Source organism: Sapajus apella, unplaced genomic scaffold (genome assembly GCF_009761245.1).
Source record: "Sapajus apella isolate SASKATOON/1434 unplaced genomic scaffold, GSC_monkey_1.0 scaffold69, whole genome shotgun sequence".
Lineage (NCBI taxonomy): Eukaryota > Metazoa > Chordata > Mammalia > Primates > Cebidae > Sapajus > Sapajus apella.
In genome coordinates this window covers 2,290,612-2,307,060 of record NW_022437009.1, presented here as the reverse complement: position 1 = coordinate 2,307,060, position 16,449 = coordinate 2,290,612, and the positions used below count along the sequence as shown (strand labels likewise).

Genomic DNA, 16,449 nt, shown 5'->3' with positions numbered 1-16,449 from the left:
AAACATTTTTAAATAATTAATATTCATGTTCTGAGCTATTTGGATAACTATTAAAACCAAATATTGGCAGAACCATTTCAGTGCTTAGTTTTGCATTTGCATTTACTTCCTTTTTAAGGGTCAGTTCTACATTAGTGGGGGAAGGCTTATGGAGAACAGAGGCTGTTTTAATAGGGGAATGATGCATTCGGGCTAGAAGAGAACCAAATAACATCACTATGTGCTGAACATTAAATCGTCTGAATAGAAAAAAAACAGGGTGAATTGGGTCACCACATAGCACACAGTAGTACATGACGGCTGAACTGAAGAGAGCCTGTACTGCAGCACTCAGTACCATAATCACACTCCAAGTGATGACTTCATTTTGTCAAAACATCACCATCCATCATATTTAATGCTATTTTAAATTTTAGTAGTTTTATAGTTTTGCTTGTGTCAACCTGTAAACTTGTTCTGGTTTTATACTTGTGTAAGACCTATAAACATAAAGCATTTATACCTAGGTTTATGTATATATTATTTAGATAACATTATAATAAATATGTTAACCAAAAACTGAGGGGTAAGAGACTTTTTCCTTATTAAAAAATGACGTACATTATTCAGGTTTGAGAAAACTGGTCTACACGGTCCTGCTTGTGAGTGTGGTCTTCAGCAGGTCACTTAACTTCTATTACCACCAATCTGACAGGATTTGTAAGAGGATTAGAAGAGATGATATGAATATTAGAGTGCCTGGACCACAGAAAGGATTACCATGATAGTTCTGTCTCCTTTCCTTCAAAGAGAAAATCTGGAAGCTAAAAGCAGTCTATGCTCTTTTACTCTAACTGTGGTCTGGGGACCAGGAGAATTGATAACACCTAAGAGGTTGTTGCAAACTGATCATTCCAGAAGCCTCCCCAGAACTACTGAATTGAAATCTCCATTTAATAATATTCCCAGCTGATTTGATACATTCACATGAAAGTTTGGGAAGCACTAGTCCAGGTCTCCATAGAGAATGCTGACAATAAAATTCATTGAGTTTTTAACTACTCTTTAGGTTAACTTTGGTAATTAGAGAAAGGCCTGATGTAAACGGCCAAAAAATAATGTCCCATCCTGGGATTCAATAAAAACATTATTATTTCACTACTGATCCTTTATAGGCTATATTTGTATAGTGTAAGACCCTCTTTAAAAGGGATCTAACTTCTAATTCAGAATCAGCCAAAAATATTTTAAAATGGAAAGTTTCCATAAATGCTTTCTGAATTTTCAGTAAACAGATTGAAAGCATTAGTTTTCCTTTGCCCAACAGCAATTAAAATAATTTATATACGTTAAGCTCTTATTTAGCTCACAAGATCTGATCTAATAAAGTCCTGTCCCAGTCTGTGATGACTATGTGCTTACCTTAACACATTACAAAAAAAAGGTGTGACTGTGTATACAAAACATATTATCTTTACCGTCCAACAAAAGTATCAGATTACATTCTGCAGTTGTGATTTTGTTAGTATAATTTACCTGGAGTATATCTATGCTTTTCTTCCTGAACTCAGTGGTCCTACACATTTAAGGCATGCTGTACTTGAAAAGATTCAAAGACGCTGTTCTTGGAAGTGTAAAAAATAAAGTTAGTAATTAATATATAAGAGAGTCACTAATACCTAAAATGATGTTGATACCATCTGTTTAAGGACTAGTTCAGTAAGAGTCAAAGCTTGAACTAGGTTATTTATTGCTCTATGTTCTTTACATAGGGACCACAGAAGTCAGACTCTAAGAATGTAGTCAAGCAGATTATGCATATATGTTTGTGCATGTATATATATGTATATATGGTTAGGCCTACCAGGCAATCCTTATCATATCTGGGTTTATGAAATGACCTAGATTATAGATATGTTATGAACTGAATGCTTGTGTTCTCCACCTTGTCTGCAAATTCATATGCTGAAGGCTTAACATAAAAAGTGATGGGGTTTGAAGGTGTGGCCTGTGGGTGGTAATTATGTTACGAAGGTTGAGCCCTCACGAATGGGATTAGTGTCCTTATAAGAAGAGACAGGAAAGTGACCATGTTTTCCTCTCTCTCTTTCTGCCAAGTGAGAATACAGCAAGAAGCAGGTCATCTGCAAACCAGAAGAGGGCCCTCATCAAGAATTGCATTGGATGGCACCTTGATCTTAGGGTTTCTCAGCCTCCAACTGTAAGAAATAATGTGTTGTTATGCCACCCAGTTTATGGTATTCACCCAAAATGACTATGGTAAGGTAAGGCCATCCTTCATTCTTCATGGTCTCCGGTAATTGCAAAACATGAGTTAATTATATGCCAAGCAGCATCAGTGCTAACATAATTAAAACACTCTAGTGCACGTAAATTACAATGATTACAACTTAAGAAATCTATAACACAAACCTGACCAGGCGCGGTGGCTCACGCCTGTAATCCCAGTACTTTGGGAGGCCAAGGCAGCGGATCAATTGAGGTCAGGAATTTGAGACAAGCCTGGCCAACATGGTGAAACCACTTCTCTACTAAAAATACAAAAATTAGCAGGGTGTGGTGGTGCATGCCTGTAATCTCAGCTACTGAGGAGGCTAAGAGAGGAGAATTGCTTGAACCCCGGAGACGGAGATTGCAGTGAGCCAGGATCGCACCATAGCACTCACTCCAGCCTGGGCAACAGAGCGAGACTCTGTTTCACCAAAAAAAAAAAAAAAAAAAAAAAAAAAAAACCTAACTCCAGTTTTCAAGGTGTTTTATATTATCTTGCAGTTGTTTTGGTCCTTAATACAATCAATCAACTGTTGCTAGAACCACACAACTCTCCTTTATCTAGTACTTCAAATTCTAATCATTTCTGTTTATATATTAAGCAATTTAAACTCTATATACATACATACAGTCAATGTATCAGGGGAAATACAAAAAGTGATCTTTAGTTTACGCTGAATACTTAATTTTATCATTTCTCCATTAACTGTTATAAAGACAAGACTAAACCTACAGTTTGAATTAAACAATATCCAAGCAAACAGAAAAGAGGAAGAAATAGGCAAGCAATGTTTTTCTACTAGAGTGACTACACTTATCCTTCTTTAGAAAGAAGTGATATTTTCTTTCTTTTCCATTTCAGAAATTTGATAAAAAAAAAAAAATCTATTTTTCCTACCAAAAATACTCTAAAAATCCTCTGCTAATTACTCTCAAAATACTGCAGATGTATTTCTTTAAAAAAGGAAATACATGCTGGGTGCGGTGGCTCATGCCAGTAATCCCAACACTTTGGGAGGCCGAAGGGGGTGGATCACTTGAGGTCAGGAGTTTGAGACTAGTCTAGCCAACATGGTGAAATCCTGTCTCTAGTAATAAAAAAAAAAAAAAAAAAAAAAGAAAAAAGTTAGCCAGGCATGGCACTTGTAGTCCCAGCTACCAGGGAAGCTGAGACAGGTGAATTGCTGGAGTCTGGGAGGCGAAGGTTGCAGTGAACTGAGGTCACACCACTGCACTCCAAACTGGGTGACAGGGCGAGACTCTGTCTCCAAAAAAAAGAAAGAAAAAAGAAAAAGAAAAAATAAAGCACCAGCCAATAAAATATAATACACATTAAAGGAATATGTACCATTTGCCCTCAAGAGTCTAATAAAGGCTTACCTTTTAAGAGGTAATTTTCACTAAAAAGAAACTTGGATATAGATGAATTAAGAACCCAAATACACGTGGAAGCAAGGAATGCACTAGTTTTAAAAATATTATGCCTTGTATGATTAATAAATTTTTAAATAAATTTATTATTTAATAAATGAATTTATTAATCATGCAAAGGCATGATTTTATAACTTGTGTCTTCAAAAATTCAATTATCATTTGGCAAAAGCAAAGCTTAATTACAGACTTGGTGGTGCTTTGAATTAACATCAGATGCTGGTGGTTATCTCCACCTAGTCTCCCATTTATCCTCTAATCTGTCACTGAAAATGGCATGTATTATTCAAGCTAAATGTTTTCACAAAGGCAGATTGGTAGACCAAATGTTACTTAATCATTTCAATATCAAGGTCACTATGTTTCTCCTCTAGGATTTGGTGCTTTAAAGTAACTTCATTCTACAACACTTCAGACATCTATAAAAGCATGAACTCGGTTCCACATCAAATTTAGTTTCAGTGAGAACAGTGGTCCTTATCTTTCTTTAATCACTATTGAATTAAAAAACACAGTTGATATGTATATAGTTCTGTACCACCTTTATACTGTAGGACATCAATTGTACTAAAATCTCAGCATATGTAGACTCCTGCTTGTGTTCCTAAACATTAATATATTGGTATGAATATAGGAAAGAAACATCCTTTCAAAATTATTGCCGGTAAGAAATTGTATATATAAATTTGCTTCCTTTAAAACTGGCAAAGTAGCTTACAGACTTTATTATCTATACAGAAAACGTTCGGGTCAGATGCTTGAGGCAGCCAAGTTCCCCTTTAAAAAGGAAAAGTTGGCAGACTTTCATAGCTACTCCTTGTGAAAAAGATACCTCAAATATGATCTCAGATTGACTGTAGAAGATGATGTTGAAGTTTCAGACTTTTAAGGCACAGGGCCCAAGGGGTTAAAAAAAAAAGTATTATTTGAGAGAAAGTTTAACAGTTGACATCTGACTGGCTGCCTGGATATGATAACCCACGGGACATAAAAGAAGACCTTAACATAGATGTATATATAAGGATCAAGTAATTTTGAGGTCTGACACAAAGAAAATGTGTTCAATACATGCAAAAGATAAGAACCTTTATCTAAAAAATGTAAAGCCCCTTCTTGTTTATATGAGAAAATACAGGATGAATTTGATGCAACTATAGGGGGATTTCCCTATTGTAAATGAAGAGAGTATGTTTCTTTGATCTCCAATGAAGAATTAGTTTGGGCAAAAAAGAATGGGCCCTTGGAAGCATTGATCTGGATAGAACTGAAAGGTTCTGCATTTTTTTCTCTGAACTGCCAATGTACATGATGGGGTGAGGAAGATGGGGCCATGGGTAGGTGGCTGTAGGAATTTAAAAAAAGTATAAAGATACCCAGATGGGGATAATAATAGTTTGATCTTAATTCAAGAAGAAATGTTTAAAATGGCCAACAGATGCCTCTCACTGAAGTATAGCATCAAGGGAGGAGCAGGCCAGAAGTGATTCTGGACAAAGCAAGAAGGAGGTCATTAGGGTTGGAATTTTACACTAATAGGTCCTGCCTCACAAAAAGAAAAATCACTCAAATGGTATCAAGGACAAGAGGAATGCTGTGTACCATTCACTCATATATATTTATTCCCATTTAAAAACTAACTGAAGATACCCCACCACAACAAAGCCCATTCTAAATGCTATCTTCATGATACCTCTATGAGGTAGACAGCATAATTCTAATTTTTATTCATAAGCAAGCTAAGGCACAAGTAGAGCCTGAGTGGTAAAAGTCGTCTGCCAATTATCAGGTCCCTGGATTTGTTCCCTGTGACGTACTTCCTCCATACTGATGCACGCAACTCAAGAGATGCTGCTATGAAATATCCTTAGAGGTAGTAGACCTGATAGCTAAACAAAATCATTCATGACTCTGGAAGACAGCACACTCTCTGCTCACTACTGGAGTCTTGGGAGATGCTCTTAAAAGTACTAGTGGGTGAGGTCCTTCTGAATAAGACCAAATCATCCATGATTATAGGAAAAAGGCTGAAGATACAGTCTTCTTGTTTCCCCACACTGTTGAGATTAGAATAGTGGCAATCTTAACAAATTATATCATCCAAGGAACCTTCAGTACTTAAAACTTTAGTCTTAACTTGTACATTAACATTCTAAGTCCTATATTTGCTAATGATTTTGATGTTTTTTGTCAGATATATTTCCACATTCTTGGTCCCAGGTAATTCTCTTTTAACATAGCCAATTTATCTTTATAAAATGTACATGGTGTTAACACCATGGATCTGAAGCAAACAATGCATCTGATTAGCATACATTGGATCCGTACATTTCGAGAATCACTTAAGTACACAAAGGAAGCGTGCAATGTTAAGGAGATGATGTGAATAGTCTTGGTGGTTTATCTAATGGGGAATTTGGTGTCTTTCAAGAAACTAAAGATACTCAAAAGTTGCTCCCCATTTCTATTAATGACAATCTAAAAATGAACATTTCCATTTGATATAAATATACAAATTTAAAATGTATGCAGTTCAGAATGGCCTACCATTTTTAGATTGTTTATGTGCCCGAAAATATACAGTCAATAAAAAAATACCAGAGAGGTGGGGACAAAAGGCTCTCTGGGTCTGTACAGCAAAAATGAATATCACTTCAACAGGTAGCGATTTGTGGAGGAAGTGGCATCCTGGGAACCAAGAAGCACTGAAAGATGGCAGGTCACAAATCTGGTGATGGGGGATATGATGTATAGTAAGGCCCGTTTTCCTGTGGAAAGAAAAAAGGACAAGAACATTTAAGTAACAGAACCAATTTAACTGGGAATGTGAAAGAAAGGGATTTACAATCATTGAGGTCATGATATAAAATGTCTAGCACATGTCTGGCACTAAGCAGGCCCTCAGTCATTAGGTAGTTCAACTGGTATCACTCAGAGTATAAGACAGGTGAAGGCAATAGGATGATAATATTGTTTTAAAAATATGCCACTTATTGCATATTTTATATGCCAGACATTTTATAGTTGCTTTTAAAATAATCCCTTTAAATCTTCACATAATGCCATGAAGTAGGTAACATTCTTACTTTACAGAAGAGGAAAGTGAGGATCACACAGATTGCATAATTTACCTGAAGTTACCTAGTTAGTAACCAGCACAACCTGAATTTAAATCCAAATCTATTTGACTCTAACATACAGATTCTTTTTTCTTAGACTGTGTTGTCTTACTGTGTGTCAAATCTTAATTTAGAGTTATGAAACAAAAAAGTTATCACAGAGGAATTTAATAGCTAGAACTACTTTGGCAGAAGTGAGTCTTCATGACATGCCTATGTGGCAAGGCTTGTAAAAATTACAGTTCTCAGGAAATTTACTTCAAGAACAAGATGGAGAATTAAATGCCAAACCTTTAATGTCAAGGTAAGGGCAACAAATTACTGTAAGGGTGAATTTTTTGGCCCTAAATTTGGCTCATCTCAATAAAAATCAAGGCAGTTAAGTTTATGATAGAAGGATCCTCAATTAGATTTATGAGACTTACGATTGGTTTCTCATTTTTAAGGAAAGTATTTCTTTGACAAAGAATTTGTTTTTCAGCAAATCACAAACAGAAAATGCTTAGCACTAGTACAAGACAATAGTTTGGAATGAAGAATTAAGTAGGAAGAAAATAGCATTTCTTCATGGTACATTTACTTTGCAGCTATTATAGAGCATTAAACCTATACGGGGTCTTGAACATGGTAGGTAGTGAAATGGCTTGAGAGACTAAATAAATCAGGTACTCAGCCATTCTTCATCACAAATGCTTTGGAGCAAGAATTGATCTTGGGCCATATCCAGGAAAACAAGAACACATCTAGGAAAACTTACCTTCTGATTATAAACCTAATTACGTATCAAACAAGATTTAAAAAAAAAATAGGTAGAAAAAAATCCTAGAATTTTGCTACATTTCTAAAAACTTGAAAAACCTTAATAAAACCTTTTTTTTTTTTTTAAATTGACAAATGGGACCTAACTAAACTAAAGAGCTTCTGCACAGCAAATCAAATTATCATCAGAGTAAACAGACATCCTATAGGATGGGAGAAAATTTTTGCAATCTATCCATCTGACAAAGGGCTAATATCCAGAATCTATAAGGAACTTAGGCAATTTTCCAAGAAAAAAACAACTTCATTAAAAAGTAGGCAAGGATATGAACAGACATTTATCAAAAAAAGACATATATGTGTACATGTGGCCAAGAAACATGAAAAATAGCTCAACATCACTGATCATTAGAGACATGCAAAACCACAATGAGATACCATCTCACGCCAATCAGAATGGCGATTACTTAACGTCAAGAAATGCTGGGGAGGTTGCAGAGAAATAGGAAGGCTTTCACACTGTTGGTGTGAATGTAAATTAGTTCAACCATTGTGGAAAACAGTGTGGCAATTCCTCAAAGATTTAGAACCATAAATACCATTTGGCCCAGCAATCCCATTAGTGAGTATATACCCAAAGGAATATAAATCATTGTTATAAAAATACATGCATCTGTATGTTCACTGCAGCAGGATTCCCAATAGCAAAGACATGAATCAACCTAAATGTCCATCAATGATAGGCTGGATAAAGAAAATGTGGTACATATATGCCATGGAATACTATGCAGCCATAAAAAGGAATCAGATATTATTTGCAGGGACACGGATGAAGCTGGAAGATTATTCTCAGCAAACTAATGAGGAACAGAAAACCAAACACCATATGTTCTCACTTATAAGTAGGAGCTGAACAGTAAGAACACAAGGACACAGGAAGGGGAACACTTACTGGGGCCTGTTTTGGGAGCGTTGTGGGGAGAGCATTAGGGAAATAAGCTAATGCATGCTGGGCTTAATACTTCGGTGATGGGTTGATAGGTCCAACAAACCACAATGGCACATGTTTACCCTAACAAACCTGCACATCCTGCACACGTATCCCGGAACTTAAAAATAATAAAAATAAAATAATTATTTAAAAAAATACCTATAAAAATGTTTCACTAACCAAATCCTGTATCTTGAATATGCATGGAAGCTACACTTACAGAAACATTCCCTGAAGAGATGAATCTATTCTGAGGTTCATCTGAAAAGTTCACCAGCTGCCTTTAAGAATTCTCTATTCTATTCTATTACCATTTTCCCCCTAAGTTTCTCGTATCTACATTAAATTGTGATAAACTAAGAAGTGCAAGTTCAATACTTAATGCCATGAAATAGAATTTCTACTATTAATCTCACACTGGGCAAGAGGCTGCTGAGCAATCAAATATTTTTTCTATTTCTAGAAACAATGACAGAAATTTAAAGAACTGTTGCCAGGCAAAATTGTATATTCTCTGCTCTGTTAAGACTGCCAATTAGGGAGGATCCAAGATGACCGAATAGAAACAGCTCTGGAGTGCAGTTCGCAGCAAGAATAATGTAGAGGGTGAGTGCCCACCGCATTTCCACACAAAAATTTTCACTGCCCACAGACCAGGATATTTCTGGGCCGAAAAACGCCACGAGTTTTTAGCACAGAGTTTTCAGCTGGTGCCGGATTGGTGCACAGAAACTCACACAAATTTGGGCGGCCGTTTCAACTGGTGCCTGGAATGCCTGGAAGACAGAGCTGGCCATTGAACTGAAAGGGAGGGGGCAAAGACAGGGCACTAGGTGATCTGGCTCGGCAGGTACCACCTCCACAAAACAAGCAATCTGAAACGCTCTGGACTGAGAGTTTCTCAGCAAGTGCAGCTGGACCCAGGATGGTCCAGCTCAGTGAGGGGAAGGGAAACCACCACTACCGAGGCAGTTCACCCAGCAGCTGGGCAGAGCCTGCAGCAGCTCAGCAACACCTCTGCTGGCAGACTGTGACTAGACTACTCTGTGCAGGGCAGGGCATCTATGAAAAAAGGCAGCAGCACATCAGGAACTTATAAATAAAGCCCCACCTTCCTAAGACAGAGCACCTAGGAAAAGAGGTGGTTATGAGTACTGCTGCAGCAGACTAAAATTCCCTGCCCAGCAGCTCTACATGGAACAATGGAGTTCCCAGAACAGCGCTTGAGCTCCTATAAGGGACAGACTGTCTCCTCAAGCAGCTCCCTGACCCCTGTATACCCAAAGAGACACCTCATAAAGGAGAGCTCAGGCCGACATCTGGCAGGTACCCTTCTGGAATGAAGATGACAGAAGAAGAAACCGGCAGCAACCCTTACTGTTCTGCAGCCCCTGTGGGTGATCCCCAGTCAAGTAGGGTCTGGAGTGGGCCTCCAGAAGTCCTGCAGCAGAGGGGCCTGACTGTTAGAAGGAAAACTAAGAAACAGAAAGAAATAACTTCATCATCAACAGAAAGGATGTCCACTCAGAGACCCCATCTGAAAGTGACCAACTATAAAGACCAAAGGTAGATAAAGCCACTAAGATGGGAAGAAACACAAAAGGATGAAAGAAGCACAAAAAGGATGAAAACACCAAAAACCAGAATGCCTCTCCTCCTCCAAAGGATCACAACTCCTCACCAGCTCGGGATCAAAGACGGATAGAGAATGAATCTGATGAATTGACAGAAACAGGCTTCAGAAGGTGGGTAATAACAAACTTCTCTGAGCTAAAAGAACACGTGCTAACCCAATGCGAAGAAACTAAGAACCTAGAAAAAAGATTAGATGAGATGCTAACTAGAATAAACAGCTTAAAGAAGAATATAAACGACTTGACGGAGCTGAAACACGCAGCACAAGAACTTCGCGAAGCATACACTAGTTTCAATAGCTGAATCAACCAAGCAGAAGAAAGGATATCAGAGATTGAAGATGAACTCAATGAAATAAAATAAGAAGGCAAGAATAGAGAAAAAAGAGTGAAAAGAAATGAACAAAGCCTCCAAGAATTATGGGATTAGGTGAAATGACCTCATCTACGTTTGATAGGTGTACCTGAATGTGATGGAGAAAATGAATCCAGGCTGTAAAACATTCTTCAGGATATTATCGAGGAGAACTTCCCCAACCTAGCAAGGCAGGCCAACATTCATGTCCAGGAAATACAGAGAACACCACAAAGATATTCCTCAAGAAGAACAACCCCAAGGCACACAATCGTCAGATTCACCAGGGTTGAAATGAAGGAAAAAATGCTAAGGGCAGCCAGAGAGAAAGGTCGAGTTAGGGAAGACACACAGCAGATCTCTCTGCAGAAACTCTACAAGCCAGAATAGAGTGGGAGCCAATATTCAACATCCTTAAAGAAAAGAACTTTCAACCTAGAATTTCATATCAAGCCAAACTAAGCTTCATAAGTGAAGGAGAAAGAAAATCCTTGATGGACAAGCAATTGCTGAGAGATTTTGTCACCATCAGGCCTGGCTTATAAGAGCTCCTGGAAGAAGCACTAAACAAGGAAAGGAACAACCAGTATCAGCCACTCCAATAATGTACCAAATGGTAAAGACCATCAACACAATGAAAAAAATGCATCAACTAACAGGCAAAACATCTAGCTAGCATCAAAATGGCATGATCAAATTCACACATAATAATATTAACCTAAAACGTAAATGGGCTGAATGTCCCAATCAAAAGACACAGACTGGCAAATTGGATAAAAAGTCAAGACCCATCGGTGCTGTATTTCAGAAACCCATCTCACATGCAAGGACACACATAGGCTCAAAATAAAGGGATGGAGGAAGATTTACAGAGCAAATGGAGAGAAAAAAAAAAAAAAAAGCAGGGGTTGCAATCCTAGTCTCTGATAAAATGGACTTTAAACCAACAAAGATCAAAACAGACAAAGAAGGGCATTACATAATGGTAAAAGCATCAATGCATCAAGAAGAGCTAACGATTCTAAATATATATGCACCCAATACAGGAGCACCCAGATACATAAAGCAAGTTTTTAATGACCTACAAAGAGATTTAGACTCCCACACAATAATAGTGGGAGACTTTAACACTCTACTGTCAATATTAGACAGATCAATGAGACAGAAAATTAGCAAGGATATCCAGGACTTGAATTCAGATCTGTACCAAGCAAACCTAATAGACATTTACAGAACTCTCCACCCCAAATCCACAGAATATACATTCTTCTCAGCACTACATTGCACCTACTCTAAAATTGACCACATAATTGGAAGTAAATCACTCCTCAGCAAATGCAAAAGAAAGGAAATCATAACAAACAGTCTCTCAGACCACAGGGCAAACAAATTAGAACTCAGAAATCAGAAACTAACTCAGAACTGCACAGCTTCATGGAAACTGAACAACTGGCTCCTGAATGTCGACTGGATAAACAATGAAATGAAAGCAGAAATAAAGATGTTCTTTGAAACCAATGAGAATGAAGACACAACATACCACAATCTCTGGGACACATTTAAAGCAGTGTCTGCAGGGAAATTTATAGCAATAAATGCCCACATGAGAAGTGAGGAAAGATGTAAAATTGACACTCTATCATCAAAATTGAATGAGCTAGAGGAGCAAGATCAAATAAACTCAAAACCTAGCAGAAGATAAAAAATAACTAAGATCAGAGCAGAACTGAAGGAGATAGAGACACAAAAAACCCTTAAAAAAAAAAAACAATAAATCCAGGAGCTGGATTTCTGAAAACATCAACAATATAAGACAGACCGCTTGCGAGATTAATGAAAAAAAAAAAAAAAAAAAAAAGGGAAAAGAACCAAAAAAAATGCAAAAAAAAACAAAAAAGGAGATATCACCACTGAATCCACAGAAATACAAACTATCATCAGAGATTACTACAAACAACTCTGCACATAAACCAGTAAATCTGGAAGAAATGGGTAAATTCTGGGACACTTGCATCCTCCCAAGCCTAAACCAGAAAGAAGTTGAAAGCTTGAATAGGCCAATAACAAGGGCTGAAGTTGAGGCTGCAATTAACAGCCTACTCACCAAAAAAGCCCCGATGGGTTCACAGCCAAATTCTACCAGACATATAAAGAGGAGCTGGTACCATTCCTTCTAAAACTATTCCAAACAATACAAAAAGATGGAATCCTTCCCAAATCATTTTATGAGACCAATATCATCCTGATAGTAAAACCCAAGAGAGACTCAACAAAAAAAAACTTCAGGCCAATATCCATGATGAACACAGATTCAAAAATCTTCAGTAAAATACTGGCAAGCAGACTGCAACAGCACATCAAAAAGCTTATCCACCACAATCAAGTAGGCTTCATCCTAGGGATACAAGGCTGGTTCAACATATGCAAGCCTATAAACGTAATTCGCCACATAAACAGAACCAAAGACAAAAACCACATGATCAACTCAATAGATACACAGAAGACCTTTGACAAAATTCAACAGCCCTTTATGCTAAAAACTCTCAATAAACTAGGTATCAAAGGAATGTATCTCAAAACAATAAAAGCTATTTACAACAGCCTACAGCCAATATCATACTGAATGGGCAAAAGCTAGAAGCATTCCCTTTGAAATCTGGCACTAGGCAAGGATGCCCTCTCTTACCACTCCTATTTGATATAGTATTGGAAGTTCTAGCCAGAGCAATTAGGCAAGAAGAAAAAAAAAAATAAGGGGTATTCAATTAGGAAAAGAGAAAGTCAAATTGTCTCTATTTGCAGACGACATGATTGTATATTTAGAAGACCCTATCATTTCAGCCCAAAATCTCCGGAAACTGATAAGCAACCTCAGCAAAGTCTCAGGATACAAAATCAATGTGCAGAAATCACAAGCATTTCTATACACCAATAACAGACTAACAGACAGCCAAATCATAAGCAAACTCCCATTCACAACTGCTACAAAGAGAATAAAATACCTAGAAATACAACTAACAAAGGATGTGAAGGACCTCTTCAAGAAGAACTACAAACCACTGCTCAATGAAATAAGAGAGGACACAAACAGATGGAGAAATATTCCATGCTCATGCCTAGGAAGAATCAATATTGTGAAAGTGGCCATACTGCCCAAACTAATTTATAGATTCAACGCTATCCCCATCAAGCTACCAATGATCTTCTTCACAGAACTGGAAAAAAACATTTAAACTGATATGGAACCAAAAGACAGCCTGCATAGCCAAGACAATCCTAAGCAAAAAGAAAAAAGCCGGAGGCATCATGCTACCTGATTTCAAACTATACTACAAGGCTACAATAATCAAAACAGTATGGTACTGGTACCAAAACAGAGATATAGACCAATGGAACAGAACAGAGGCCCTGGAGGCAATGCCACACACCTACAATCATCTGATCTTTGATAAACCTAACAAAAATAAGCAATGGGGAAAGGATTCCCTGTGTAATAAATGGTGTTGGGAAAACTGGCTAGCACTGTGCAGAAAGCAGAAACTGGACCCCTTCCTGACATCTTACACGAAAATTAACTCCAGATGGATTAGAGACTTAAACATAAGACCTAACACCATAAAAGCCACAGAAGAAAACGTAGGCAACACCATTCAGGACACAGGCATAGGCAAGGACTTCATGACTAAAACACCAAAAGCAATGGCAACAAAAGCCAAAATAGACAAATGGGACCTAATTAAACTCCAGAGCTTCTGCACAGCAAAAGAAACAATCATAAGAGTGAACTAGCAAGCCAACAGAATGGGAAAAAAATTTTACAATCTACCCATCTGACAAAGGGCTAATATCCAGAATTTACAAAGAATTAGAACAGATTTAAAAGAAAAAAACAAACAAACATATCCAAAAGTGGGTGATGGATATGAACAGACACTTTTCAAAAGAAGACATATATGAGGCCAACAAATATATGAAAAAATGCTCATCATCACTGATTATTAAAGAAATGCAAATCAAAACCACATTGAGATACCACCTCATAGAAGTTAGAATGGCAATCATTAAAACACCTGGAAACAACAGATGCTGGAGAGAATGTGGAGAAACAGGAACACTTTTACACTGTTGGTGGGAGTGTAAATTAGTTCAACCATTGTGGAAGACAGTGTGGCACTTCCTCAAGGACCTAGAAATGGAAATTCCATTTGACCCAGCAATCCCGTTACTGGGTATATACCCAAAGGATTATAAATCATCCTATTATAAAGACACATGCACACGTATGTTCATAGTGGCACTGTTTACAATAGCAAAGACCTGGAACCAACCCAAATGCCCATCCATGATAGACTGGACAAGGAAAATGTGGCACATACACACCATGGAATACTATGCAGCAATCAAAAACGATGAGTTTGTGTCCTTTGTAGGGACATCGATGAATCTGGAAACCATAATTCTCAGCAAACTGACACAAGAACAAAAATTCAAACACTGCATGTTCTCACTCATAGGCGGGTGTCGAACAATAAGAACACATGTACACAGGGAGGGGAGCATCACACACTGGGGTCTGTTGTGGGGGGCAAGGGAGGGGCAGTAGGTGGGTGGAGAGTTGGGGAGGGATAACATGGAGATAAATGACAGATGTAGGTGATGGGGGGATGGAGGCAGCAAACCACATTGCCATGTGTGTACCTATGCAACAATCCTGCATGATCTGCACATTTACCCCAGAATCTAAAGCACGATTAAAAAAAAAAAAAAAGAAAAGAATGCCAACTGGCTCTCTTTCTGAAATGGTCTCAGTATCATCGTTATCTAGACTAAAAAATAGCTTCTGATTACCTTCAAAGGTTCTTTTGATCCTATAAAATTTATGTTGCTATTTCAAGTCACATAAATCCCAGAAAAATAGAAATCCACTGAAACTTAGGTTTCTATATTTTTTTAAGCAGATACTAACCAACGCCACGTCACTCCTTAACCAAATAAAGAACCTTCTATATGCAAGGCACAATTTGAACATGATAATGAAATTAACCAACTCTATACTCATTTCTTTTCGCTGATCATATTTTTAATTCTTCCTAACAACGGAAAACGTTTCCTTACAAGGTACTATGAAGCTACCTACTGGTATCTCCATTTCAATGTCTGATGGGCACCTCACACCTAATGTGTCACAGACAACACAGTACCTGTCCCTTCCCCCTAATATTTCAACCCTCTTCCCCCAAACTGCTTCTCTGTGGTGGTAGTAGCACCATCCACCAAGTCTCCCAAAGCAGAAACTTACTTTCTGCTTCATCTCAGTGGCTACTCAGTCACCAAATGATACAAATTTTATTTCCTAAAATGTCTATTTCTAAATATCTCTAAAATCTTCAATTCCCTGCCATTGTCACTAACACTGCCCTAACAATACTGTCTCATTTCTCCTCCAGTCTTTATTAACAGACCTCATCTTTTCCCCCAGGGACTTACCCCTTCCTCTCTAGTCATTCTCTATGCTGTTTCTATAGTCATTGTCTAAACAGGAATGTAATCGCAATTCTCCCTTGCAGAACACTCTCCGCTGACTACAAAGCCAAAGACCGGCAGCACTAATATGTCAAGTTACTGTATCCAGTGATGTGCTCTCTGCCCGCCCCTTCCACATCATCTCCTGATACCTTCTGCTATAGTTTGAATATCTGACCTCTCAAACCTCATGTTGAAATTTGATCCCCTTGCTGGAGGTACGGCCTAGTGGGAGGTGTTTGGGTCATGGGGGCAGAGCCCTCATAAATATCTTGCTGCTCTCCTCATGGTAATAAGTTCTCACTCTATTAATTTCTGTGAAAGCTTGTTATTAAAGAGACTGGCACCCCACTTCCTTCTCTCTCTTGC

At 37.9% G+C, this 16,449-nt stretch overlaps 1 protein-coding gene across 5 annotated transcripts in view; it reads right to left on the bottom strand.

The window, feature by feature from the left end:
- Positions 1–4,642: 4,642 nt before the first annotated feature.
- GDAP2 (ganglioside induced differentiation associated protein 2) overlaps positions 4,643–16,449 on the bottom strand; it is a 70,756-nt gene continuing 58,949 nt past the window's right edge. For all 5 annotated transcript variants that reach the window (XM_032249597.1, XM_032249598.1, XM_032249600.1 and 2 more), the window contains exon 14: positions 4,643–6,467. In XM_032249597.1, the coding sequence (XP_032105488.1) occupies positions 6,420–6,467 (48 nt within the window). In that variant the 3' untranslated portion in view covers positions 4,643–6,419. The remainder of the gene's footprint in view (positions 6,468–16,449) is intronic.